This window comes from Larimichthys crocea, chromosome XIII (genome assembly GCF_000972845.2).
Source record: "Larimichthys crocea isolate SSNF chromosome XIII, L_crocea_2.0, whole genome shotgun sequence".
Taxonomy (NCBI): domain Eukaryota; kingdom Metazoa; phylum Chordata; class Actinopteri; family Sciaenidae; genus Larimichthys; species Larimichthys crocea.
Window position 1 is genome coordinate 29,802,047 of NC_040023.1, and position 26,933 is coordinate 29,828,979.

The following is a 26,933-nucleotide window of genomic DNA, read 5'->3' on the forward strand; positions in this document are numbered from 1 at the left end:
CACAAAGCACCGAGGTCTTTGTAATATTTATTGATCATTATTTCTCTAAACAGAAGTGGAAAGTAAGTGCAGTATTGAGGTACTTATTTTTAAGATACGATAGATCCCACACAGGTTAAATTCACACGTTACAGCAGCTCATATACACAAGGTGTATACGAAATCACAAAGTCATGCTGGTGTTAAAGAATCTGGCAGCTGTTGGAATGAAGGACCTGTGGTAGCGCTCTTTCTTACATGGTGGGAGTAGCAGTCGCTGCTGAAGGAGCTGTTTTAAGGCCTCCACAGTCTCATGCAGGAGATGAGAGGAGTTGTTCATCCTCTCCCCTACTTCCTCCATTAAGTCTAGGGGACAATCCAGAAGAGAACTGGCCTTCTTGACCTGTTTGTTGATCCTCTTCCAGTCCCTTTCTTTGTGTTTCCCCAGCAGACGGTTGCATAGAATATTGCAGATGCTACCATACTGTCATAGGAAAAAAAAAAAAAGCTACTTTATACCATAATATTGCACTTTGGACCCCATTATATTTATCGAACAGCGATAGTTACATTGCAGGTACAGATTCAGCACATAAAACATGAGTTTATAATATGATAAAACTATCCCGCAGTATAAACAGTAGATAGAAGTAAATGAAGCTGCAACATTAATATAACTAGAATCCAATAATATATAGGCTAGTATGAAATAATCCACTTTTGACACTTAAAATACATTAGGCTGATATTTCTGTGCTCATACTTCATTTAGATTGCAGGTATCATACCGGCATCAGGGTATTCTACATTGCTCTAATAACCTACTTTGACTTCATTAAAGGATCTTTGTACTCGTGCTGTATTTTGCATGGATACAGGATTACAGACAGTGTTACAAATGTCCCATTGTTCACGATTATTCAGCACTAATACAACCAATTAGATCTCATCCCTGTTGATATACATATCCTGCTGATTAGTGATATAATAATTCGAGCCAGGAGGCCAGGCATCATCTATCTCAGTGCTGCTTCATTAGAGGTGTGTGACCTCTAATGAAAACATGATTGCAATCAGCGATGGTATTTTTAATGTGTGGACGTGTCGCATTCCCAAACGCACGAGCGGAACCGGGAGCGCGCAACTCGGTAACACCAACATTCAGCTTTCAGATGCTGGAGGGGGCCACAGGCATTGAAAGGGACCGGCGTGCACGCGCCTCATCCTCCTCCTTCTCTCTGTGCTCGAGCCGTGCACCTCCGTGCGCGCCCCCGCTCAGAGACAGAGCTCCAGAGAGCCCCGGAGAGAGCAGACAAGCGACAGCGGGGGAGAAAGATGGAGGTGAGGGTCGGGGAGAAACTCTTGTGCCTGGCGGTGCTGTCCAGCGTCTTCTTGGTGGATTCAGTCCTCGGGAAATACGTGAAAGGCATCGTTAACACCAAAGAGGTAAGCGCAGTTGTTTTCTTATTTTCCTCTTGAATTAGTTGAGACAATGACACCGCCACAGACTGAGAGCGGTGAGACTCGACTGCGTATCCGCACGCAGGTGTCCCCTGTGGCGGACTGTACCGCGTACGGACGCCAATCCACCGTTAAGTTGGCTCGGTTTTTTTCTTCACATGCCGCCGTATGAAACACTCTCACCTCTATTCTGAGCCTTGCAATTGCGCGCCGTCTGCGTGCGTATCATCTGTGGCGTATATTTCACCCTCATTATGATGAAGTCTTTGGCATCATTGTAGCACCCCTTTAAAACGGCACCCCCCCCCCTTCAACCAAGTCCAGCCGAGCCTCCGGTACTGAATGCTCATCTTTTTTTTTTTAACGCAGCTTGACGTGCGTGGTTTTAATGCCACGCTTTAATAATAATATTAATTAACAAATAAGCAGCGGAAATGTTCTGTTTATGATTAGAGGAGTCGTTACAGGTGTGCGTCATATGGTTTCTGGTGCGCAGCGCTGGATTTGTGTCCAGCTCTGATCAGGTTTGTTTGTTTGTTTATTAATTTATTTATTTATATTTAGGGGTCTGTTTTCAGACAGATCAACATCGACATCATCGATGCCCCTGACAAGATCTGCAAGTTGGAACATTTTAACTGTGCACCATGCTCCAGATACTGGAGCTCTGGGATCATTTTGGAATCCAGCAGGGGTACCACCTGCTGTTCCACATCTCTTCTTGGTATTCTCACGAGTTTGTGGATCAAGTTTTGACATACATGTGTAGTATAGTGCAGCGGTGGCCTGACTACCATTTTGTTGCGAGTTCTACAATACAGGCCACCATGCAGATAAAGTAGCTTCTGTAACAACGCTGGCAGTGGCGAACAAGCATTAAATCAAATTATTCATGGGCCTTTAGAACATTATGGTAATTCTGTTGGGGGTTTCTGCAAAAAAAACTGCGCAGTTGAAGTTAAAGTATTTATCTCTCTGAAACAACAGAGGACACATTTGACCTTTCAGCCTGTGAAGGTACCTGTACCCACAGAGAGTCTAACCAGGTGTGGAGAAAATCCATGTTCAACAAACATAGAATACATCATGCAAAACAAATTCCCAGAGTCCAAAGTGAAGTGTACAAATCTCTTATAATTCAGCTTATAATCACATAAACCTTAAAAAGGCAGCAAATGTTTACGATTGAGAAGATAGAGCCAGCAAATGTTTGTCATATTTGCTTGATTAAAAAAAAGATTGTTTCATCTCTAACAGGAGCCATCCGCTGCTCCTGCTCGGTGATAAACAGCAGGGGAGGTGACAGTGTTGTTGCACTGTTGGGGCTCAAGTCACAATGTGATGGAGGGCGCTGTTGTGGAAAAAAAAAAAAAAAAAAAAAGTTCAGAAATATCCCTGCTTTGAAATAGAAATATTTTGCACCAGACACGTGCACTCGGATGTTTCGATTAACACTGATTTCGATGTGTTGCCAAAAATGGAAAAAGCAAAACAAAAAAAATGAAATACTTAGCTACTGAGCATCTGTATATCACCTTACTTGTATATCACCTTACCTGCATCCCCTTTTAAAAAACAAAACAAAGAACATAATCAATCAGACACCAGACAGTTTGAGCCAGCAAGTTCTAATTCTCACTCCAGCTTATTGACTTGTTGTGCTCACAATTCCTGAACTCTTGACAGTAAATTTAAAAAAAAAAAAAAAAAGCGTCACCAGCTGAGAGATTGAAGTCACCGGTTTGAATCCTCAGGATGACGACAGGGAGGAGACACTCGTCCATCACTGCTGTGGAGATGTCCTTGAACACGGCGCTGAATCTGCACCTGCTCCAGCGGTGCTGCTCAGTGGCCGGCAATAGGTTACACAGGGCAACTTCTAAATGTGTGTGAGAGTGCTTGACTAGAAGGGCATTTACTTTTCTAATCCTCTGCAGTACATATTAATATATTTTGAGTCAACCTGTGTTGTTATGTAAGGCACAAGTAAGTGGTTTTACATAAGTAACTTCTGCACTTAAACAGCATTGCAGGCTGCAATTAACACTTATTTTTATTATTGATTAATGTTAAGTGGGGCGGCATGGTGGTGCAGTGGTTGACCCTGACGCCTCACAGCAAGAAGGTTCGAACACTAGCTGGGGCCTTTCTGTGTGGAGTTTGCATGTTGTCTGTGTGGGGTTATCACTGGGTACTCCAGCTTTCTTCCACAGTCCAAAGACATGCATCCTAATAGGATAACTGGTGACTCTAAATTACCCGTAGGTGTCAATGGTTGTTTGTCTCTATGTGTCAGTCCTGTGATGAACTGGTGACTTGCTGAATGCCAGCTGGGATAGGCTCCAGTCTCCCACATCCTTGATATGGATAAGCAGTGACTGGAAATGGATGGATGGATTAATATTGAGTATGTTTTTAGTGTTTGTTGTTTTTTTTCCGCTTAATTGCTCTGAAAATAGTGATATGTCCAGCTGTAGTGATCTTTTAAGGTGACTGTTTTGTTCATTCAGAATTTAAAAATCCAAACATATTCAGTTTATCATCATTAAAGGCAAGAAACATTTACAACTTTGCATTTTGGCATTTTTGCTTTAAAACAACAATTACCAAAATAGTTTCTGATGGCTCTCATGTTGAAGGATTATTTCATTAATTGACTAATTCTTCTAATTCTATTTTTTTTTTAAATTTGTTTGACAAATGCTCTTTTTTTTTCTCTTGCTTCACTTTTTTTTCTTGACCCTGGTGGTCGATTTTCTCGCCTTATTTTTGTGCTTCTGAACCGTTCAGGCATTATTTGACAACCTAAGCAAAACAGAGCTCTCTGAATGACATCGGGCAACACCGGACATGACATATTGATAGTGTGTGTGTGTGTGTGTGTGTGTGTGTGTGTGTGTGTGTGTGAACAATTTAACACATCATCACTCTTGCCTTGTGTAATCCTGCTCCAAGGTCACCCCACCAACTTCACAGATCCCCACTCTTCACAGATTTACACACACCTCAACAAACCTCAACAATCGCACACACAAACACTCCACTTAAATCCCATGATGCTACAGCTGTATTAGTGTCTGCAGAGTTAGTGCAGAGCTCTAACTTAACAATAATCGACCACATTTGGATGGATGATCTGTTGAAACCTGTGGAGTGGCTGTAGAAATATAGAGAAAGACACGCAAAGTTAACCTAAGGCCTCAGTGCTTCATACTGGTCAACAGCTTTATTTGGGCTGGCCGATGCGTACAATTAGTTTTACTGGCTTGTGGTGTGTGGAGGCACTGATAAAATGTCCCTCGGTTGTAGCTTTAAGGTCACAGGAAGGTCGGGGTTTTTGAATCCAGCTGGGATAATCTGTGAAACAAATAAAAACGTTGCACTCCTTCAGCAGCAAGCAGCACAGGACCCCTGAGCAAACTAGTGAATCCACACTGTGCTTCAGGCTGTAACTCCCGTGTTAATGCCCTGTGTTAAAGCTGTGGAAGTTTGCAGCAGACTGATATTAAACTTCTGTAAAAGAAAAGTCCTTATCTGACCTCAGGTTGGGCTGGGCTGGTGCTCCTATGCATTTTGACAGCACTGCCTATTACAGATTTAAAACCTTAGTTTCCATTCGTGCTGAATGATTTTGGGAAAATATATAATTGCGATTTGTCTGGCCAACATTTTGCTTGTAATTAAATTCTGTTTTCTATAAATTAAACTGCAGGCTTGTACTTAAGGTCCACATAGTATTAAATTAAACCTTATTTGTACCAACCATAATCAGAATTTGTTCTTGTTTCACCTGGAACAGAATTATATCCAAATAATTTGTGTAAGTCGCTCTGTGGAATGGTCAGTCAGATGGTCAGCCTGTAAAAAGTTCCCTACCCTTTCAGCATGGAGGTCAAATTGTGTGTTTGTGATAGAGGGGCTCTGGTAATGGCAGTGGCCTATCGCAAAAAGGTGCATTACGTCCAAATGGATTCACAGACTTTGGTCGGTCATGAGCTGACTGATTAACAATTCATGTAACTGGCAAAAAAAAAGGGGGTATGGTAGTGGGAGTGGCTTACAAAAACGTGCATAATTTCTGAATGAAACAACATAGTAGCCCACATTCACGTTTGGCCGACTCAGTAATTAACACTGATTAACTACAGCTAAGTAAAATAAGTGGTGCAGGCAACTTCAAAACTTCTTAACACTTGTTAAGTGAATAATTTAAAGTTTAAAATTGCAGCTCTTTTATAAATAGCGATGTTGATATTAAAAGTGATCAGTCATTCAGCACTGATGTTTTACTCTTGGAAATTGAGGGTTTAAAGAATCAAACATATTCTGTAAAACAAAGAAAAGTGGCTGTAGGCAGGTTGAAATGTCTTTTGTTTCCAGGGTTAATGAAAATATGTGGATTAGACCAGAAAGGTCTTTAAACTTTTTGTCTTTTGAAAATTAATGAAAATGAGCAGATGCCCTTGAATGTTCTTTTTCTAAATTAAGCACCCATATTCATCAGCGTCAGCTCATTGGGCCTTTCTCCATCCTAAAATCAACATCTCACATCCTGAGGAAAAACACTTTGATGGATGTTGGCGGTAATATATCAGCAGAACTGAAGGATTTCACCAGGATTTCTGGACTTAATAGGATCGTGTAGTATGCAACGTCTTATTTTAATTAATGTCATGTCCTATCTTAAAATATGCCGGTTCTAAATTCTTCAATTTCAACAAACAAGACTTTGAAAGTCACAGAAAAATCCTTCAGTTTGACATTGACGTAAGTTTCGGGAAGCCTGTATGTGTAGAATTTCCAACTCAATCAGTTTACCTACATCTCTTTTTAATGAGGACATTGTGATTAGATACAGATAGAGTGTGTGCGTGTGCATGTGAGGGAGTGTTTTCATGCATCCATATGCTTGCTTTAGTGTGTGTGTTTGCATGTCTACAAAGTCTGTGTGTAGTTGTGTGAAACACCCAGTGAGGGACAGAGCTTAAGCGTGTTTGTGTGTGTGTGTGTGTCTTTGCGTGAGTGTGTTTATGTGTTGCAGCGCTGTGTAACCCTGGCTAATGAATCATTGAGAAGCCCAGCGGTCCAGGGGTGACTTGACTAGCTGATTGGTAATTAATTGTTAATGAGGCTTAGCAAGCAAACAGGGATCTGGAGAGAAAGAGGAAAAAGACAGAAAGCTACAGAGACTTAAGGACAGAAAACTTTGAGGGAGGGGGAAAAAAGAAAGAAAGAAGGAATGAGATGGAGAGATGCTGAATTGACCGGATACTGCATCAAGGCATAGCACTTGATTAATGGGGTGCACCCACACACACATGTGCAAGCATACACACACACTTGGGGGAGGTGGCTGAGTGATTCTGCATCACAATGCAGTGGCCATGGGGAAATAAGAAGACTAAAAGGGGATTAAGGTAGACACCTCATCCACTGTTGCTGTTCTCCAGGGCTCAGTCTCTTTTCTACTCTCCATTGAGACACACACACACAAAGCTGCAGAAAGCTAACTAGTGGCCACTCATGGTTCAACGTCCACACAGTTGTTGACGTTGGTGGAATAGCCTGTGCCTGATGGTGAATTGTGTTAACAGCTATCTGAGCGCCATGCTGCCTTGTTAGACTCAGTGGTCTGCTTTTTAAAGGGGAACTCTGGGGAAGTTTTACAGGTCTCAGGGAGTATTACTACATACGTGAGGAAAAAAAAAATGTTGTATATAGCTTTTTGTGGCTCCAGAGGGAACTATGTGATATCTGATGCTACTCAAGTCAGTGTCGATTAGGTCTGAAAGTTTGAAAGTGGCAAAAATCTGGGGGTGTGGAAAAGCAAGGTGTCTGTAAATCCGCTCCTCATCTCTGCTTGAGGCTAATGGCTCAAAGCTATGTTAGCTGATAATAGTATAACACACCAAAATCCCTGACCAAACTGCATTTTGGGTAACGTAGGCGCCAGCTTCTGGCAAGGCAGAAGAATGGGTGGACGATATCTCTTGTCATGCTGCATCAGTTTTGATCATTCTTTTAAACTGTCCATGAGTGTGAAGAAAAAAACTTGTGTTTAATTCTATAGCGATGCAACGATTATAGATTTTGCTGGTCTATAATCAGTATGGATGTGTAAAACCATATGAGCATTTAAAAAAAACAAACAACAACAAAAAAAACAGCTGTTGTGGTTGCAGTTGGATTGTCTTGCACTGAAAGTTCAACTCTTTAACTCATCACAGCATTGACCATAAGTGACAGAAACACTCAGCTGAGCCTTTATGATTGAAAAACCCTGACTATGTTTTAATCTGCAGTTAATAGTGAAATCGGTTCACTTGGTCTGTGATGTCAGAAATCAGTGAAAAATGCCTATCACAGTGTTAAGTCCAACCAACACTCTTAAACTCTTAAATTCTTTCTGCTCTAGTATAGATCCATTCAGTGGAAGTTGTTACAGCAAACACTGAGTCTTAGGTATTGTGCTTCCAGTTTTTGTGGTAACAGTTCGAGGTCGACCCTTTTGTTTCAACAATACCTCCACACACAAAGCCAGGTCCATAAAAAGAAATAGTTCTCTGAGTTTGTTGAGGAATACTCAAATGGCCTACATGGTGCTCTGACCTCCACCCCATCAAACACCTTTGGGATGAACTGTGCCTGCACCAGGATTTATCATCCAACATCGGTGTCTGACCTCACTAATGCTCCTGTGGCTGGAAGAGAGAAAATCCCTGCAGCCAGGTTAGAAAATCTCACGGAAAGCCTTCCTTGAAGAGTGGAGACTGTCATAGCAGCATGCTAATGTCCATACCTTTTTAGAAATGGACAATTTCCAACAATCTCATATGGATGTAATGTTTGTGTGTCCACATACTTTTGTATTTCCTTTCTCATGTTGACTCAGATGTAATATGTTAGTCCTGTTAACACACAGTATGACCAGTTAAAGATGCTGGGCTATTGGCTGAGAAACTTTTGGTTGACAGAGGCCATTTATTAAATTTAGTTGAAGTCCAGCCTTGATAATGAATTTCCTGTTGCCACATTACTCAGCTTATATAATGAAAAGAAAGTTTGCCCAGAAACTAGTTAGGGATTCACAGTCAGTGGCCACATGTGTCCTCTTCAGTGTGTGTAACTCACAGTATTGGCTCATAGTATTTCTCTACTTTGAGCCGATGTTCAGTCAGCGGGATACTACTGTTGGATTTTTGAGTAGGTAATTTGAGGGACGAACGTACAAGAGCGCATGTGTTTGAATGAACAACTTGGCCTTCTGATGTTTCTATGGCAGCTGCAAACTAAGGCATGCTGTAGTTGCTATGACAATAATGGGGTAAGCAGGGGCCAAGTGGTGTGTGTGTGTGTGGATGAGTGTGGGTATGTGTGTTTGTTTCAAACCAGTAATGGCATGCTGTAAGAGTGTGTTAAAGATCCTCATAGGTGGTTCTTTGTGTGTGTGTGTGTTCGTCCAACGAGAGGTTTTTTTTTCACATCCCTAGCTTGTGTGGGGAGTTAAATAATACCCTTGATCATCCCAACCAGACCACCCCTCTCTCCTCTCTCCAGGGATTCATCTCTGGGTCAGTGCTTCCCTCCCTCTGTTGCCCTGGTTGTCATGGTTACAGCATTAAGCGTCACCCGGGACGACGCACACAGAGGTGGGAGTCTCGGGCTTCAGTGACTTTTGGAGTTTGCGATGAATTATAACCCAGAGCCTCCGGGGGATGAAGCAGGCTGGCAGCGTCTGAAATATGGCTGCGGTTTTGTTTGCTGTGATATATGAAGGCAGGCAGTGCTAGCCACGCTACACTGCTCTGGTTGCACTTTATTTCTCAGCACAGAAATTACTGCGCTTGTTTATGTAGGGAGAATGCGAGGCCGAGGTAATTACAGTATAATGGTGCACGGGGCGGTTGGGTGGAGATCAAGAGTTTATAACAACCAACCTTAAGGCCCATTTTAATAAGGGAGAGGGGAACTGTGCTCGGGTACTTGAAGAGGCTGAAATGTGCAACAGATTTTTGTGTGTGCAGTCGTGGTCATGTTTTAGATCTGTTTGTTTCAACATTTGAAATAAAACATTACTTGAAGAATAACTTGGAGATACATCAATGCAATATATCCTGAAATGAGAGACTGTATCATCTTTGGTTTTGTTATTTAAACACTATGCAATTGGATTTTCTGATGATCTACATTGCAGTAATTGAAGAAGAATTTAACTGTCTGGTGAAATGATGCCTGTTCTGTCATAATATCCAGAAAACCTTTAGCACTCCAGTCAGACGTAGGGAGTCATACATCAGATCATTATTACAGCTGTGAGTAAGGCTGAATATCGAAGCTCATTAATTTTTCAGTACTGACCAAACTGCGTTTGGGGAGTTGAGTGAAAGTTCGAAAGCTGGCGGATTCTTAGTCTTGTTTACTCGTTCGATACTCATCAGGACAGGACTGCATTACCTAATGAAATCTAATGATTACTTTCAGTATTTAAATTTCTTTCGAAAACGCACTGTTTCCTATCGTTTTAGATGAAGAGCAGCAGATTATCACATTAGAGAAGCATGAACCAAGAAATATTTGTCATTGTTGCTTAAAAAATAACTAATTAATCAGAATAGTTTAAGATTATTATTTATTGTTTATTAAATAATTGGTTGATTGACTGTTTACTGACTGCACACAGGAAGCGTCTTGGTCTAAAGACAGAGCACAGAAAGTACTCGGTGCATACATGTATGACACATTAATTAATAAAAGTATTCATTCACCACAATACTTGATGAATACTGTGATATTTCCTAATTAACTTCAAAAAATCAGAAAACGTTGCTAATTATTTTACTTGTATGTTGCTGTTGAAGTTTGAGATATTTTACTTAGTTTGGGCTGCAACTAGCAATACTTTGATTATTAAATAATCTGCTGTTTCTTTGTCTTGGCTGGGTTAGTTGATTAATCGTTTGGTGCATGAACAATCTGACCAACAGTCAAAAAGATGTTTAGAAAAGCAGCAGATATTCATCTTCCAGACGATAGCATTTTGTCCTCGAACAGTTAATCTGTTACCACAATTGTGGCTGATTAATCCTCTGTTGACCAGCAAAGATTGAGATTGACTAAAACCCACAAATCTGTGATATTTTTATATTTGAATCGAGCCTTTGTCGCTTTCTCTCGTATTGTTTGTTGAAATAAATCTTGTGATTTGTTGTATTAATTTTCTACCTATTACTTTTCCTAAAGATATGATGTCTCGTTCTGGTTCAGAACTCTTCATTTATTGTAGCTGCCTCAGTAGGGCGAACTCACACCGGGCAGCCCTCCAGATAAAGGAGACTGTGTGTAAACAACATATAAGTGATGTGGTGTTAGTGCTGTGTTCAGCACTCTGATCCATATCTACAGAATGTGTCTGCCCACAGCTGTATAGAATGAATATATATATATATATATATATATAGACCACCACTGACTGATCCGCCACGCCGATGCTGCTGCAGTGCCTTATGTAAGCTCAGTGAAGTACACCATCAGCACTATTATCTGGTCTCATGCTGCCAAGCTTATGGCTGAATAATATTAAGAAGGGCTATTTTTTTCTTCTCCACCTCTTTCCCATATTGATGTGCTCAGTAGCCCCTTAATGCTCTCTCTGTTTACCCTCTTCAGAAGTTTACCCTCTTTGCTCTGCTCTCTCTCCTTTCCACTTTTTTCTTTTTATTTGTCTACCTAAAACTCTTTTTTTTAACTCCTCCTCCACCTGGTCTTTAACTTTTCTTAAACTCTGCCCTTCTCTCCAACTCCCCCCCTCTTCTCTCTTTCTCTTCTTTATTACCACCTTTATTTCCTTCCCGACTTTTACAGCTCCTCTTCGCCCTTCTACATCTTTTACATGTCTATTCTTTCCCACAAGCTTCTTTTTTTTAGCCATTTTTTGTTATTTGTTACAAATATTTGGTGCAAAATGTAACTATTTTTGACTTATTTTAAAATTGAAATAGTCAAAATACCTCCAAAAGATTTCTGTAAGAATTGTATTTTTTTGGTGATTGGATAGTTCCTCTGGAACTTTCTCAGAAATTCATTATTGTTCATATACCTAAGAAAACCATATTTCCTTGGCCTATAGTTATCTGTAATTATCCTAGAGATCAGAGTACACAGTTAGGTCAAGTTTCAAAAAAATAATATCACTACAATGAAATAACGAACATCCTGATACACAAATACAATTTGGCCCATTGAATCCACAAGAGCCTCAGCTTTTCAGTCATATCCAATTTATACAATTCCAAAACTGCTTAGGGACCCCAGTATGCAGAAATATTCAAATACACAAGGCGAAAATACCACATTCATACTGCGCCTTGAGGACTTGAGTTCTGAGTTCTGGGTACATTTTTTATTCTGTTTCAAAGTATAAACCATGGCTCCGTTACTTTCACTCCATCAGGAAATGTTTGCTCCGGGGACATTGCACTGTGAAAATTCAGTAATCACTGTAGCAATACCATAAACTTCCAGTAGCATAACACCTCAACACCGTGTAGACCTGAAGCAGAGATGCTGTAGCTTCTTGTACTTTTACTAACTCACCAGCCAACAAGACTCAAAACAAACAATAAAAACAGCCGGCTATGTCCTTACACCTGTATATTTCCAGCGGGTTACTGTGGTCTCTAAAAGCTCATGAGCTTATGAACACCACGCTTTTCCTCTTTCTTTTTTTTTCTCTCCATTTGGTGCCACTGGTCAGCAGCTGTCAGTGATTGTAACCATGGAAACATGGGACTATCATTGTGACCCTGGCCCCCAGTTGAAATGTGTAATTTTATCACATTAGCCTCAGCTGTACTTTGTGTTTAGTGCTAATTAGCAGACGTTAATTAGGGCTGAGCTAAACTAAGATGGATAACGTGGCAAAAAAAATAAAAATTTGCTGAACATCAGCATGTGAGAATGTTGTGCCAATGTGCAGCCTCAGAGGTGCTTGCATGCTTTTAATCTCCTTTCTATGAAGGTCCATCTATGTTAATTGTTTTTTTTTTTTGTTTCATCGTTGTTCTCTTTTGTTCTTTTACTCCAGGACTGGGTTTTCCTCACACGTTTCTGTTTTCTCACCGACTTTGGACGCCTGGACTTCCGATTCCGCTATCCAAAGGTAGGAAGACTTCGTGTAGCAGTGTGTGTTTGTGTCATGCATTTGTTTTTTTCCTTCATCCTTTTTTCTTCTCTACTTCATTGTCTTCCTTCCTCTTCCAAACTTTTGCCATCACTATTCCTCTGGCTGTTCCTGCTGTTTCCCCCTCATCCTCTTCTTCTATCCACTTCTTATCCTTGTTCTCCCCTTCGCTCTGTTCCTATGCGTCTGTTTTGTTCTTCCGCTCTGTCTCCTTTTACCCATGCCTTGCTTTACTGTTGTGGCCTGCAGACTTTGGAAACAGTTTTCGTTGTATAAATCTCAGACCGTCTCACAGCCTCCTCTCTGATCTTCGCTCTCTCTCTCCCTCTGTTGTTACTCTGTGCAGTCTCGCTGCTGTCAAAACATATTGCTCTACTTTGATGACAGTTCTCAGTGGCCAGCTGTGTACAAGAGGCCTGAAAAGGTGAGATACCGACACCCTCTGCATCATCTCTTTTTCGACAAGCCATTATTAAGAAGAAACACAGCTCCATCTACTAATCCGCATGTCACTGTTGTAATGAAAAAGTCCCGTGACTCCAGTTCAGTTCATTTTCACGTTTTGACTCGAATTAAGGGATCACACGCTACTCATGCTGCTGAGAATAAAACAAAGCTGTCTGCGTCAGTTTCTGAAAGGCTTTTCACTCACAATGATGTATTATTGATGATACATGCAGTGATCAAGGATGGTACAATCCATATTTGTGAACAGAGTGTTCTGCCCGAGCTGGAGCTGCTCCACAGAAAATGACGGCAGGAAGATTTTCTGAAAATAGTTCTTTTTTTTTTAAATTATTTTATAAAAAAGAGTATTTGGTCAGTTACACAGTACTTGAACACATTAGATCTTTAAAGAAAGATCCATACGTTGGTGAACATTTTAGGAAATATAGCTCCGTCTTTGTACCAATGCGCACCGGCTGTGATTGATATTGATGTTGTTCACCCAACAAAATCATTGGATGAGCAATACTTGAACACCCTTAAAACCGAAAGTCAGCACTAGTCATTGTTTTATTTCAAATTCAATCCGAGCACAGGCCCAAAACATGAGGAAATGCAGCTGTTTTCACATTGTTATAGGAACTGCAATGAATGCATTTAGAGTAATTCCTACAGTCCCATCCATGGTCTATAAACATCTGGTTGATTCACAAGTCTCTATTGAGAGTAGAGAGTGCATTCATGTAATATTGGCCTCAGTTATAGGAGTAGCATACATGAATACTTAATCTCTCTTGTATTCGCCTGTATATGCCACAGTCAGCTGGTACTATGAGCTATAACGTGATACAGTCTATAAAGTTGACGTTAAATTGCTTTCACGACCAATGAATAATGTATAATGCAACCATTTACTGAAGGCAGACACTGGTACCCTCCACTCACCCATTTTAAAGCTTAACCAGCATCTAATATAACTTGTTCTTTTGTTATTTAAAGTAGTTTCTATGTGAAAACAGCTATCATCAGGTGTTTCATACAGGAAAGTCCATGCTATAACACTATGAAATGCTGGTGTGTTCTTCTGTTGACACACATGATGTGGAGGCATTTCCAGCACAGCTACAAGCGGTGCATCATTTCTCAGCTCTCAGACAGATTTCAGTGTCAGTTTCCCCAGAATCAAATAGTACACCCTTCATTCTACACTACCCTTTCTGCACGAATATTCAGCAGTCACACAGGGAGAAATCCATCACAGCGGAGACAAAACATATCAATTTTAATTCCACTTACAGCAGCTTCAATGGACCAGAAGGCAATGCAGCTGTAATTTCAATTACACTTTGATGAAACACATTTCATTTCATGTATTTTTTGGACTGGAACAGTCTCGTATGCTTACACTGCTGCTCTGTTATGACTTAATATGCATACAGCTGAACGTAGGTGTAACCCACAGCTGCATGCAACAAGTTTGGGCAAGGTTCTCCTGCACATTATTGAAAAATAAATGTGTGAAAAGTGAAATAGAAATAGTGTAGACGAGAAAGGCTGAAGGTAAGTAGACACGACAGTTGGCCAGGTTTGAATGTTAACTGCGTCTTCTCCCGTCAGAACTGCTACCAGAAGGAAGCAGTGCTGAGGCCCGAAAACAACCAGGTCATCAACCTCACAACACGCTACACCTGGTCAGGATGTGCGGTAAGAGCACGCACGCACGCACGCACACAAAGACACACACACACACACACACACACAAAGACACACACACACACACACACACACACACACATTAACCCATCCTGTCTCTGAGAAAGACAGTCTAATGCAGAGATGCTGTTCTTTAACTACAGTTTCCTCTCACCTCTCTGTGTTGTGATATGTTTGTGTTACAGAGTGTTGTTATTCCTTTTTATCACCAGACAGTTTAAGAACTTATTTTCATATTTGCTACTGCATCCTCTTTTGTAATGCAAAAATGAGCAGAAACACGTTAAGTAGGTAAACAAATACACAGAGAGAGGCAGTGAGAGCTAATAGCCTGTGTTTTTTTTTTTTTACATTTTACTAATTCACACATTTCCACTCGTGATGATGCATCCCAGTCAGCCAGAACGGGTCCACAAGATCCTTCTCTCCCACTTTTTTTTTTTTGTATTTTTTTTAGATATTCCTTTTGTCTTATTTTCAATAAGCGACACAACGTGTTTGTTTGTCATGCTAAGAAGTGTGATTACCGGCGTGTCTCTGTTTTTGTGGCGCTTAGTGGAGCTTGTTGCCACATTTCAGGCTATATTAGGAGTGTGAAATATGTTAGTATCTTGATATATCAGGCACCCACTCTGCTGTGATAATTCAATGTGTCTCTGAGGTAAAATGTTCTGCCTTTTTTTTTTTTTCGTATAACAACATCCTCTGTGCGACCTCACCCTCCCATGTTTATCTCTCTCTCTCTCTCTCTCTCTCTCTCTCTCTCTCTCTCTCAGGTGGAGGGAGACGGGGACGAGGAGGTTCTGAGCTGCGTGGGCGGGCGTAGTTTCCGCTCGGTGAGGGAGAGATGGTGGTACATCGCTCTCAGCAAGTGTGGGGTAAGCGCTCTAACCCCTTTACAAGGGCAGATGTCCTAGCATGTGGTTGCCATGGTGATGCGCTGCCGTTATCGCAAAAACATTACCCGTGTGGTCACTGTGTTTTGTTTTCTGTTGCTTTTCATGTCAGCAGACGTCATCACCGACTTAGATGTTGACTGTGATATTCATGCATTTATTGAAATGTAGCTTTTTATGCCAAAAGGAAGGATCTATTTTATTTTAACATTCCAAATCATAGTTTTTGTAGTTGAGCAAAAAAAAAAAAAAAACAGGTGCAAGCAGCAGCACCGGATATTAAAATGGTAATGCAGAGGCGAAAATATTCCTAGCACGCCCTGAGGAAGGCTCTGTTACTTTTGGTGCTTGCTACCTTTTTAAATTTTAAATAAACTTGAGCATAATTTGTGTCCCAGCATGTGCTTTCCTATTTGAGCATTTTGCATCAGGCTACATTTTAAATTCTAGAAGTAATTGAAATGAGCAAATAAGGAAAAAGAAAAAGGGAAAAGCTGGGAAATTTAACCCCTGTGATTTAAAGTAGTTATCCAAATGAGAAAGATAAAACGATTGCAATTTAGAAAACTGATATTCTGCTAAGGATTATCAAATCCTGTTGCAGATCATCAGACATCCCATATGTAATGCAGCTTGATCCTTTCTGTCCAAACTACACCTTGCCCTTCTCTCTTCATATGTTACAATTGATCTTCTGTGTATCTCTCTTTTAAATTGCCTCTGGACGTTGAAGCGCTTTAACTTTCCCTCATGCTACGGGGCTTTGTACAACAAAGGCTTTTAATATGCGACTCTCTGCTTAAGCTGTGTTAAATATGCCTTACAAGGGCTCCACTGTAGCCCATTGATTAGCTAGCTTCAGGGACTTTTAAGCATTGTGTTGTTTTATAATGGACTCACTGTTGTGGTGATGGTGTGCCAGGGGAAAAAGAGCAAAAAGTGGTAGCTGCATTGTGTTGTTTGTCGATGTGAGTTTGGACTTGGGCACTCAGTGGATAAATCGTGAGCCTGTATAATGATAGCTCTGCTCTGTGATGATGCATCCTACTACACTAAGGGCTTCAGTGAAGGACTAATCCCAGGAATATGTGTGTGCGTGTTTGTGTTTTGCTGTTGTTTTTTTATGTTTGCAGTGCTTTCATGTTGGTAAAAGTGGGCAAGGAAAAGGGTGAATAAGTACTATTCCTGCTAACTGTGAATAACTGTATGTCTGCCTGCCTATCAGTGTCATACTCTGGGTTAGATCAGTGCTTTGTGTCTGAGAGAATTTTGTTTTTTTCTCTGTTTGTTTTTGTGCTGTCGGTTGAGAGCACTGGCTAAAGAGGGATATGATTAGAACGGATGCTTCCTGTGGAGTGTGGTTTAGTGTCATGCCAACGTCCGCTGATAGACACACTGCCTAATGCTGTTGGACTGAAGTATAAAAGCCCGTCTCCAGTCCCGAGGACATATGCACGCTGCATCCCCGCAGCCAATTTCCACCCCTCGTTTCCCGCTGCTCGCTTTCACACCTTTCCATCTTTCCTACCTCTGTCGCTCACAATGTTTGGCTGCGTCCTGCTCTCTTTCAACTCTGTCACCAAGCTGTGACGTGCTCTGCGCCATTTCATATCTATTTACCTCTCCGTCTCCCGCTCCTCTCTTTCAGCCTGTCTCTAATTGTGTTTTTCCTCTCCATCTTGCCATCTCCCTGGTCTCATTTGTCTTTGACTCATGCTCATTCCAAGCATTTTTCCCTGCACCATCACTTTTATGTGCTACTACATATTTCTCCTCTTTGTCCCTGTTACTGTGTTCCAGCTCTTCTTTCTTGTACTTTGTATCTTCTTGTACTTTGTATCTTCAGTCTTGTGCTGAATCCATCCTCATCTAAATCAGCTCACAAGCCACAATCCACAGATGTTAACTTGCCTCCACAAAATGATAAAAATGTGAGGTGATTTAACATTTCCATGCAATTTAACTTGATTAATTATAGCAGGAAACCTCAAGGCTGGCAAATAATCAGTATTTTATCATAAATAAAACTCGGGTCACCACAAATTATAGAGCAGAGGCAGTCAGGATGAATGTTTTTCAGATTAAGTTGCCAGAGTAAACAAATTTCAGTAAAATTAGCAGGCTTTTCTCCCGAAGATGTCTTTGCATTACTCTCTGTAATTGCATTTGTGTAGTCTTGTACTGCTATAAGGTTTTGGAAAGGCAACTATTTCTCTGATATGGAGTAATAAAACTCATTAGGTCAAACTTGTTATATAATTAACTTAAAACGAAAACGGCTCAATAGCCTGGCGTCATTGCTTGCCATTGACCCCAGCAACTGTTGCCTGAGCAGTAGTTTTATAGGCATTTATCCTTGTGGTCTCTCAAATAGAAGTCGAAAAATTGGAAAGCTTTGAATGGCTGTAATCAACCTCGGCTATATTATGCTGAGCTGAACCGCTGTTAATGAAACACAATTACCTCAGCAGGAAGCACTGAAATTAGACTGACTGTAATGGGACAGGCCACTAAAATGGCTGAAATTTCTCAGCTGTCAACTTATACAGGTGACTCATCTTTTATAGTCCAACACACCCACATCTGCTGTATTCTGTACAGGACTCAGTCAACAACTATATCTCTTTATGGAGATATCTCAGCAATACAGTCACATACAGAAGAAGGATCCTTATCTTAGAGCCAGTTTCGGCTCAAAACATTGCTCTTCTTTAATATCTTAAGGAAATAACAAAAGAGTTTTTTGGCAGTGTTGCAAGTGTTTTGGGAGAGATATTCACCTTTTATAGGAAATTAATAGACCTGGTGATTTGTACACAGTGAACAAAAACTTAGTATATGAAATACTAATACTTCATAGGTACTAACAATTTTTTAATTACCGGCTACAGTTATTACTAACCTGATGATTATTTTCTCAATTATCTTGATGTCAGATTCTCGTCAGCTCTACACTATGCGGTCAAAAGTGGACAGCAGTGGGTCTGGTGTGTTGTCTAATTAACTATTGATTTGTTGGAGCAGTTTGGCAAAGACCCTTTCCTGTTTCACCATGAAGTCCATAAAGGGAGTTTTTTTTCCTGACTTTGTTCGATGGAGTTGAGGTCAGGGCTTTTTACAGGCCAGTCCAATTCCTCAACAACAATGTCAGGATAAATTGGAGTACCAACCCAGAGCCAGGCCTAATAGCACAGCATTAGTACTGCAACCTCGCTCATGCTTTTGTGGCTGGGCGAAAATACTTTAACGATGATGGTTGTTATAATATTAAAGGGACATTCTATCCATTTCACATGTCAAATTCAATATACAAAGGTTTGTAGTAAAACTACTAGTGACCAGTGGTGAAATGTCACTCAGTACATTTAGTTAAATGCCACATTTGAGGTACTTGTACTTACTAATAATACTTACTTACTTAAGGTAATACTTAACTTACTTAAGCATGCCCACTAACTTTATCTCAGAGGCAAGCAGTGTTATTTCTTCTCAACTACATTTGTCTGACAGCTTTAAATACTGGTTACTTTTCAGATTACAATTATTCGTACCCTTCCTGTCCAGTAAAAACCATTTGTTTCTCTCCATTTGCCTCTGATGAAATGATGGACTAAAAGTTCCTTTTATGCGTTGAGAAGATTCTTCTTATTCATAAACTAAAGGAACTAATTTAACCTTGGATTATCTGGAAAATGCATTTTCACAAAACTGAAAACAGGGTTATTTTTCTTCATGAAACTTAATTTTAGGTTCCGACACTGCAAACTTGTCATGATCCTATAATATATGATCCATTGCTGTAGATTAAGCTATAGTATTAACAGCTGTGTGTAATGTAGTTCAAATCAGCTCTCAGTAGGAGAATGCAACATACAAGTAATGCAGCAGTAATAGTAATCCAAAAACATTAGATGTAGTGGTATGTTTTGCTAGTCACTGCTAGTGATTACATGTTAGGATATTGTGGTCTCTGCTCTCTAATTAAATGATCCTGGTGGTAGAATGACATATGGATATAATATTTAGATGTCCAGTGGGTATAACTGCACACACAGTTTTCTGAGAAACACTTACATGTTCTAGAGACATGATCCAAACTCTCCAAAGACTCTCACACGTCCTTTTTAAATGCAGCTATCAGAATCCCTGGGGAGCACAAGGTGTACCAGACTGCACAGGTGTTTGGGTGAGAGCACCTTCACTGTGTAATTTATCAGTACAGTATATCAGAAACAGATGCCTTTTACACCTGAAACCAACAAGCAAACCTCCCAAATCATCCTGTCAGTCCCGCGGAGAGATGATCCCTGCTGTGTGAAGTGCTGCTACTTCCCTCATTTATCCTCTCGCCTGCATCCATCTCCCCTTACCCTCTTTGCATTTGCTCCTTTTTCTTCATTCTGCTTTCTCCTGTACCTGTTTTTTTTTTTTTTACTTTCTCCCCCTCTACATCTATCACTCTCTTTATCTCTGTCTCCTTGCTCTTTGTGTCTGTATTGATTTTGTGGCACTGCACGCTCCATGCTTCTCGCCCTTTTTGATAGAGGGAGTGAGATGGAGTCTCAGGCTGCCAAATGGAATCAAAGTCTTTTTCTTCCTCCCCCTCTCTTTTCCCTCGCTCCACAGCAACAAGCGCGAACTCCATCGGCTTTGAACTTGTATGTGTGAAATGAGCTTTCTGTGCTCTGATTGTCAAACCCATCTCGGCCCCCTCCCTTACTCCCATCCTCTTGTTCTCTGTTCCCCGTCCCTTGTTTTTTCTTACCCCCCCCACAAAGTCGCTTCAGTCTGACACTTTTTACTTGTGTGACTGCCAAAGATTAACATCATTCCACCTGTGGTTTACCACACAGGTACGTTCATGTCCTCTCTGGCATTTCTCCTTTCCTGCATGTTTTTGTCCCCGAATATCTTCTTTTTGTGCTCTCTGTCATAGCACTGCGACGTAGCACAATTATATCTGCTCGAATTATAATGAGCCTAACAAATAATTGATGTGTGTCACACTATTAATAATAAAAAACAAGAATCCTCTGCATTAAAGTGAAGAAAACTGTTGCTATGGAAATGATCCATCCACCCGTCCTTCCTGCTAATCTGAGTCATCTTCTCATTGGCCGCACAGCAAGCAGAACAGCCTAGATTCCTCTTTTTTTTCTTCACTAACTTCCTCCTGAGGTATCCTGAGGCACTTTCAGGCCAGCTGGGGGGGGGATTGACTAACTATGTGGCACAATTACAGCGGGCAGCTAAACCAACAGTGTGTCCCTCCCCAGAGAGGATTTGGATACATTGCTCCTCTTATAACAGAAAAGGTTTAAAGAAGTCTGTGCTCTTAGAATTACACTAGGCAAGAATTTTATGTTAAAACACAAATCCTAAAGCGGCGACAGTGGAGAGCAGCCGATCCACTGATGTGTTACATTTTCCCTGTTCCCTCACACAAAACAACTTGATGTGAAGAATCAGTGGAACAATTTGTTGGTATAGTTTAGAATTGTGTTTCCCTGGTCTTAGTTGCTGTATCTCTGATTGCCTGTGCTGAGATTTCAAACTTTCTACCTGCTTAGTCATCATGCCAACATTATTAATAAGTCAAACCACAGTACTTTTTTGGTACCAACAAAGTAGCAGTCGTCTTCTTTTTATTCTTAGTTCTTCTTAGTTCTTATATGGCTGTTCAGAGTGTATTTAGCTTTTTGAGATCTACGGCTTCTTTTGTTCAATAATTTAAAAAGAAAAAAAGGCTTTTCTGCAAACGTGTTCATTATCTTGCTGGCTGGAAAATAAAGTTTCATTTTTTGTACGGGTTGCAGAGTTGACTTTTGTATCAGCACACATACCAGAAGATTTCAAACAAACCCAGAAGTTTTTAACGTGTCTGTGGTGTCACACAAAACCATCTGGGGAGGTTGGAAAAGGCCGGGCAGACTTTCAAAAAATACAGGCCTGGTGGCAAACCTCAACCAGATCAGATCAACAAACCATTTAACAAAGCCAAAGCCAGTTGACCAAGAAGAGTTTCCATCAAGAAAAGCCTTTAGTGCCGTTCTTCGCTCTTCTTTCAATAAAGACATAGTCTCCAGTTCTGATTCAACTGATGCTCGCGGCAGCTATCCAGCTGCCACTGTTTTTTAGTTTTCATAACACACACCTGGTTTTAAACCATGCCTGTAGTTGTCGGTAGGTCCTCATAGTTTGAGATTCATCCGTAACCGCTGTGCTCAGACATAAACACATAGCTGGAAGCCTGGCAAAAATTGATTTTTCACTTGTTTGTGTGATCTTGCGAGTACATCTGCCTCACTAGGTTAAGAAGTTCTACCATTGAAGCAGAGGAAGAACTAACAGTATTCTGACAGATCATGAAACCAAAAATATAAACAAGTCTCCCTGTTTGGCTTCCGATTTTGTTTTTCACAGGAGAAATAGCACATGTGATTTACAGATGCTGTAGCAGAAAGAAATATGCAATTTAATTTCAGCTGGACTCCTTATTCTCATGGGTATATTATTATGAATATTCTGTGAATGTGCCAGTTTTCATCCTCATATTATATTGACATTTATATATAGATACCAAGATGTTTGATATTATTTCATCAGTGTCCTCTGCTTCCTACATGTGCTGTGATCCAGCACTCTAAAGTTCATGCACTTTAACTGTAATGTTGGTATCACAACCAGCTAACATATTTTTACTCTACCCCAAAAGGCCGTGTGGGTCTTAACTGTCAATTTATAATGAAGAAGCAAAATGTCAGAGGAGTAATGTTTAAAAATCTATCTACCTCTCACTGACATTTCAACCTGCAGAATTGTCCAATACAGCTCTAAGCACTAATGTATAATTTGTACAGATCACAAAGCCTGTAATAATGTAAGAAGTCTCTCCCTCCTCTTTTGCTTCTCTCTCTTCTCTCTCTCTCTCAGGGCGATGGCTTGCGGCTCGAGTATGAGATGAAACTGACCAATGGCCAGTCTTTCTGGACGCAGCATTTCTCTGCAGATGAGTTCGGTAAGAGTGATTAGACAGAAAGAGAGAGATTATGGAATGAATCGCTGATGGCACAAGCCAACACCACTTAGCACGGCCAATAAAGCACACTGAACTGAACAAATTACAATAATGAAGGGACGGTTGAATGAATTAATGATGATAGATGAACTGAGACGAAGGGATGAAAAGAAGAAGCCGCCCAGAGTAGCTTCTAAATGAATTATTCCTTCATTTCCAATGTTCTCTCTCTCTCTCTCCCACTCTGCTTTACTGTCTCTGTGTTTCTTAACTAATCCAATATCCTCACGTCATTGTTGTGGAGAAATTCCTGAAATCAATGGTCAATGTTGACGTCAGGAGGAAAGAAAGTGTTCAGGAGCCTCTGATGTCTTATGCTATTTTATTTATTGACGCTTGGCCCAAGGAGAATTAGAGACACTCTCAAAGTTCATCAGAAGTGCCTGAGTCGGTCTCACATTCTGCCCAACTCATCCTGGTGGATCGATTTTAAACCCCAAGATAACACCACAAATACTACATGCCCAGAATTAGAGAATGTTTTTATTCATGCAGGTGTTATTGTCAGCATATTCTAGTCTGGAGACACAGATGTCTGTTTACGCAGATTGGAACGTCAACAGCAAGCTATCTATTATGTCCAAGGCAACAATAGGTCTCTTCGACCCTGGACACCACATTGTTGAGATAGGCTGGCACCTACTGTACTGTTCCCAATTAAAGCCAAACAACTAATACTGCCGAGGACCTCAAGGCCCACACATGACCTTGTGTAACCCAAGAATAGAAAATGCCTGCCTCTTTGGATTTTTCATACTTCTGTTGTTTTTCTACTTTTTTTCTCCCTCTGTGGTCCCCCTGTCTTCTTCACCTTGATATTCTCTAAACCTTACTGACTCCTTTATTTTCTGGCTTTCATTCCACCTCCTCTCCTGTACCTTTCTGTTTCTCCTTTACCCATCTTCCTCTGTCTTTGCCATCTTTCTTTCTCATCAATTATTCGTCCCCTCCTCTACTTCCTCCACCTTCCCTATCTACAGGAATCTTGGAGACGGACATCACGTTCCTGGTCATCTTCTCCATGGTGTTCCTCATCTCCTGCTACTTTGCCTGTAAGTACTGTCTTTTCCACTTACTGTATCTCTCATTCTCCCTTTTCTTCTATGCTTCCAGGCTCTCAAAGCACGCAGAACTTACTAAGTGCCCTTTTCCTCATATCTATTATAAAATCTTGATGTTTTCTTGATGAGATGTGAGTAAGTCTTCATGTTTCATCCAGTAAGTAAAGGTGGCGCATGCACCTATTATTTGGGGGGCAGAAAGGAGCATAGAGAGCAACATAGAGAGCTGGAGTGAGAGACGGGTGGCAGCGGAGTTTGGTTTTTGTGTAGAGGTGTACGGTTGACTGGCAAAGGTAGCGGTAGACTTAAGGTTAGTGAAGCGAGTTTGTCACACGAAGGTCACAGCTCAAATAACCTGAAGCAGCTGAGAGCAAAATATCTGGTGCAGTGGTTTCTTTTTTTGGCTTGTTATCCTTTAAAAATGAACAAATGCCCCAACATCACATGTTAGGACCTTTTAATGTGGAGATGAGTTCAACTGAATTTTTCCTTTTCAGATTGAAGAAGTGAAAGTATCACAAAGAAAAAACATTGTAAAAAAACAACAAACTAAATTCAGTGCAACAGCAATGTTTTCTTTCTTATGAATTTAATCATCATTTGCGGTGTTCCCAACCTTCAGCTTGAGAGCTACTCTGCAGATAGTGCTGGTTTTATTATCCAGGCCATTAACATGTTTGTTTCTGAGGAAATGATTATCCTATTCAGTTTTATTTATTTTGTTTTTTTTCACCATTTTATTGGTGTGAAGACTGCTAGGGGCTGTGTCTCTGACGGTAAAACAGGTCATCTACAAAGTTGCTCTTTCGATTCCCGGCTCCCCGGGTCCAGTTGAAGTATCCCCGAGCAAAATACTGCTCAAAGAACTCCCTGCTCCCGATGGCTGTAAGGTTGTGTAAATGTGTGTATGGGTGAGCTTAGTCTCAGTGTGAGAGCTTTGAAAAGGAAGGAATCATCAGTGTATGAAAGTGCTTTGAGGGGCCGGTAGATCAGAAAGTCCATTTACCAAGCCAGAAATCTCAGACTTCTGGACTATCTGGGCTAGTGAGACCAAAACAATCTGCATGGCTAGATACAACAAGATGTGCAGGAGAAAATACTTACTTTATGTGAAGTCATCCTGGATATTAAGCTCCAAAACTATCCTTCAAAATCCTCAAATGAACTCGTTTTGTAATCATGCATTGAAAAATGAGTACTTTAGTTAATAATGAAGTCAACCTGTCATAACTTTAAATACAGGCAGTTAGGGGAAGTTTATTTCTGGCTTTGCTTGCCAAACTGCAGAGGAATAAAACTACATAATGAGGTGCAAATACATCTTTTGACTGTTGGATTCAGCTGAAATCTTATTGTGATTTTATGCAGATTGGAAGGAGGCTTTGAATGAATGAACTACTCTATCTTCTGCTGTATGCTGCTTCTGCCAACTTCGTTGACATGACATGGACGCTGGAGTTCTATTGAAATTTATTTATATGCGTCACAAGTCACAATCAAGCAAAAAAAAAAAAAATGAATAAAATAAAGTTGTATAAATCAAGGAAAAACAGTCCAAAGGCACTTATTACTTCCACATAAATGAAAAATGATGTCACAGATATATGCAGATGATAAAAACAGGGAAGATTTAAAAGGTTATAAAATACTGGAGTCAGGAGAAGATGACAGGATTTTCATTTCTAGATGAAATGTTCCTTTGACCGACATCATTACCTTTGAGGAAATCACAGGAGGATCCAGTGGCATTTGGCTGGCCTTGCCTGTGGTTATACAGGGCAGCCGTGTGTGTGTGTGTGTGTGTGTGTGTGTGTGTGTGTGTGTGTGTGTGTGTGTGTGGACATTTATAGCCCTGCCTCCTGTTGTAAATTTTCCCCCGGGCGACTAATGTTTGTAGGAGTGTTTTGGTAGTAAAATTGCCTGCTTAAATACACATTAAAAATATTTCCTCCCAGATTAAAGTGAGAGGAGAGGGAAGATGTATCAGGCCTCATCTAGAGACGAACATCGCAAGATGGATGCATACTAATGGTCGCTCCCCTCATTTATCTGGCCCATTCCCTTGTAACTTTTCTTTCCTCTTCTCTCTGTACCTCCCTCCCTCTCCTTCACCATCTGTTAGCATATCTCCATCCTTTTTATCTCTACCCTCACCAACACACACACACACACACACACCTCCATCACCTCATTCTGTTTTTTATCCCCCTGCAGATAATCTAAAGGGAAGACAGCTTCTTCACACAACCTACAAAATGTTTATGACGGCGGCAGGTGTAGAAGGTGAGATCTGTTCCAAACAGAGACACACACACACACACACACTTGCACACTCAAGATGATAAGCCTCTCGCATGGCTGCAGCACCTCATACCTTAATCCTATCTTCAAGAACCAAGATATTATCTCCCTTATTAGCCTCTGAATAGGAACTATTGCAAACAGCCGTGCTGCGTTACAGTGTTCAGTGGAGCATGCTGTTACTGACTGAAACTCCCCTCGCTCTTCTTACCGTATCCTCTCCTTTTTCACCCCCCACCTCCCCCCCCTTATCTCGTTTTCTTCCTTCTCGCTTGCTTGTCCCCTCTCCAAATCCCTTCTCGATTCTTTTGCCACCTTTAAATTCTCTCTCTCTCTCTCTCTCTCTCTCTCTCTCTCTCTCTCCCTTTTATCTCCTTTTATCAATTCTTTTCTGTCTCGCTTCTCTTCTCCCCATTTCTCCTACCCTGTGTCTCTGTCTCTGTTCTTAATCTTTTCTTTGCTTCTTCTCTCTGACATCTTCTTCTTTTCTACCTCTTCTCTTTCTTCTTCTTGATAACTACCCCTGCCGGCTCCGCTTCTCTGTTGCTCTCCCATCTCTTTCTTCCCCCCCTCTCCTCTCTTCTCCCTCCTTCTCCCTTTCTCTTGTCTCCCGCCTGCATCTTTCCCATTTGGCAGTGCTCAGCCTGTTGTTCCATTGTGTCTACTGGGGCCTGTATGCTAGAGATGGAGTCGGCAACGGCAGCCTGAAAATACTTGGTGAGTCCTTCTCCTGCGTCGGCCACTGACTGACTGACACTGCCCCTGCACTCTGCACTCACTACCCGAGCAGAATGTATGAGTGGAAGATGATGGAAGTG

The 26,933-nt window shown here is 40.9% G+C and overlaps 1 protein-coding gene across 1 annotated transcript in view; it reads left to right on the top strand.

Moving 5' to 3' along the window:
• Positions 1-1,223: 1,223 nt before the first annotated feature.
• tmem145 (transmembrane protein 145) overlaps positions 1,224-26,933 on the top strand; it is a 35,969-nt gene continuing 10,259 nt past the window's right edge. The window contains exons 1-9 of the mRNA XM_010741391.3: positions 1,224-1,425; positions 12,524-12,598; positions 12,966-13,043; positions 14,684-14,770; positions 15,556-15,657; positions 22,609-22,693; positions 23,734-23,805; positions 26,029-26,097; positions 26,752-26,832. Coding sequence (XP_010739693.1) covers positions 1,315-1,425; positions 12,524-12,598; positions 12,966-13,043; positions 14,684-14,770; positions 15,556-15,657; positions 22,609-22,693; positions 23,734-23,805; positions 26,029-26,097; positions 26,752-26,832 — 760 coding nt within the window. The 5' untranslated portion in view covers positions 1,224-1,314. The remainder of the gene's footprint in view (positions 1,426-12,523; positions 12,599-12,965; positions 13,044-14,683; positions 14,771-15,555; positions 15,658-22,608; positions 22,694-23,733; positions 23,806-26,028; positions 26,098-26,751; positions 26,833-26,933) is intronic.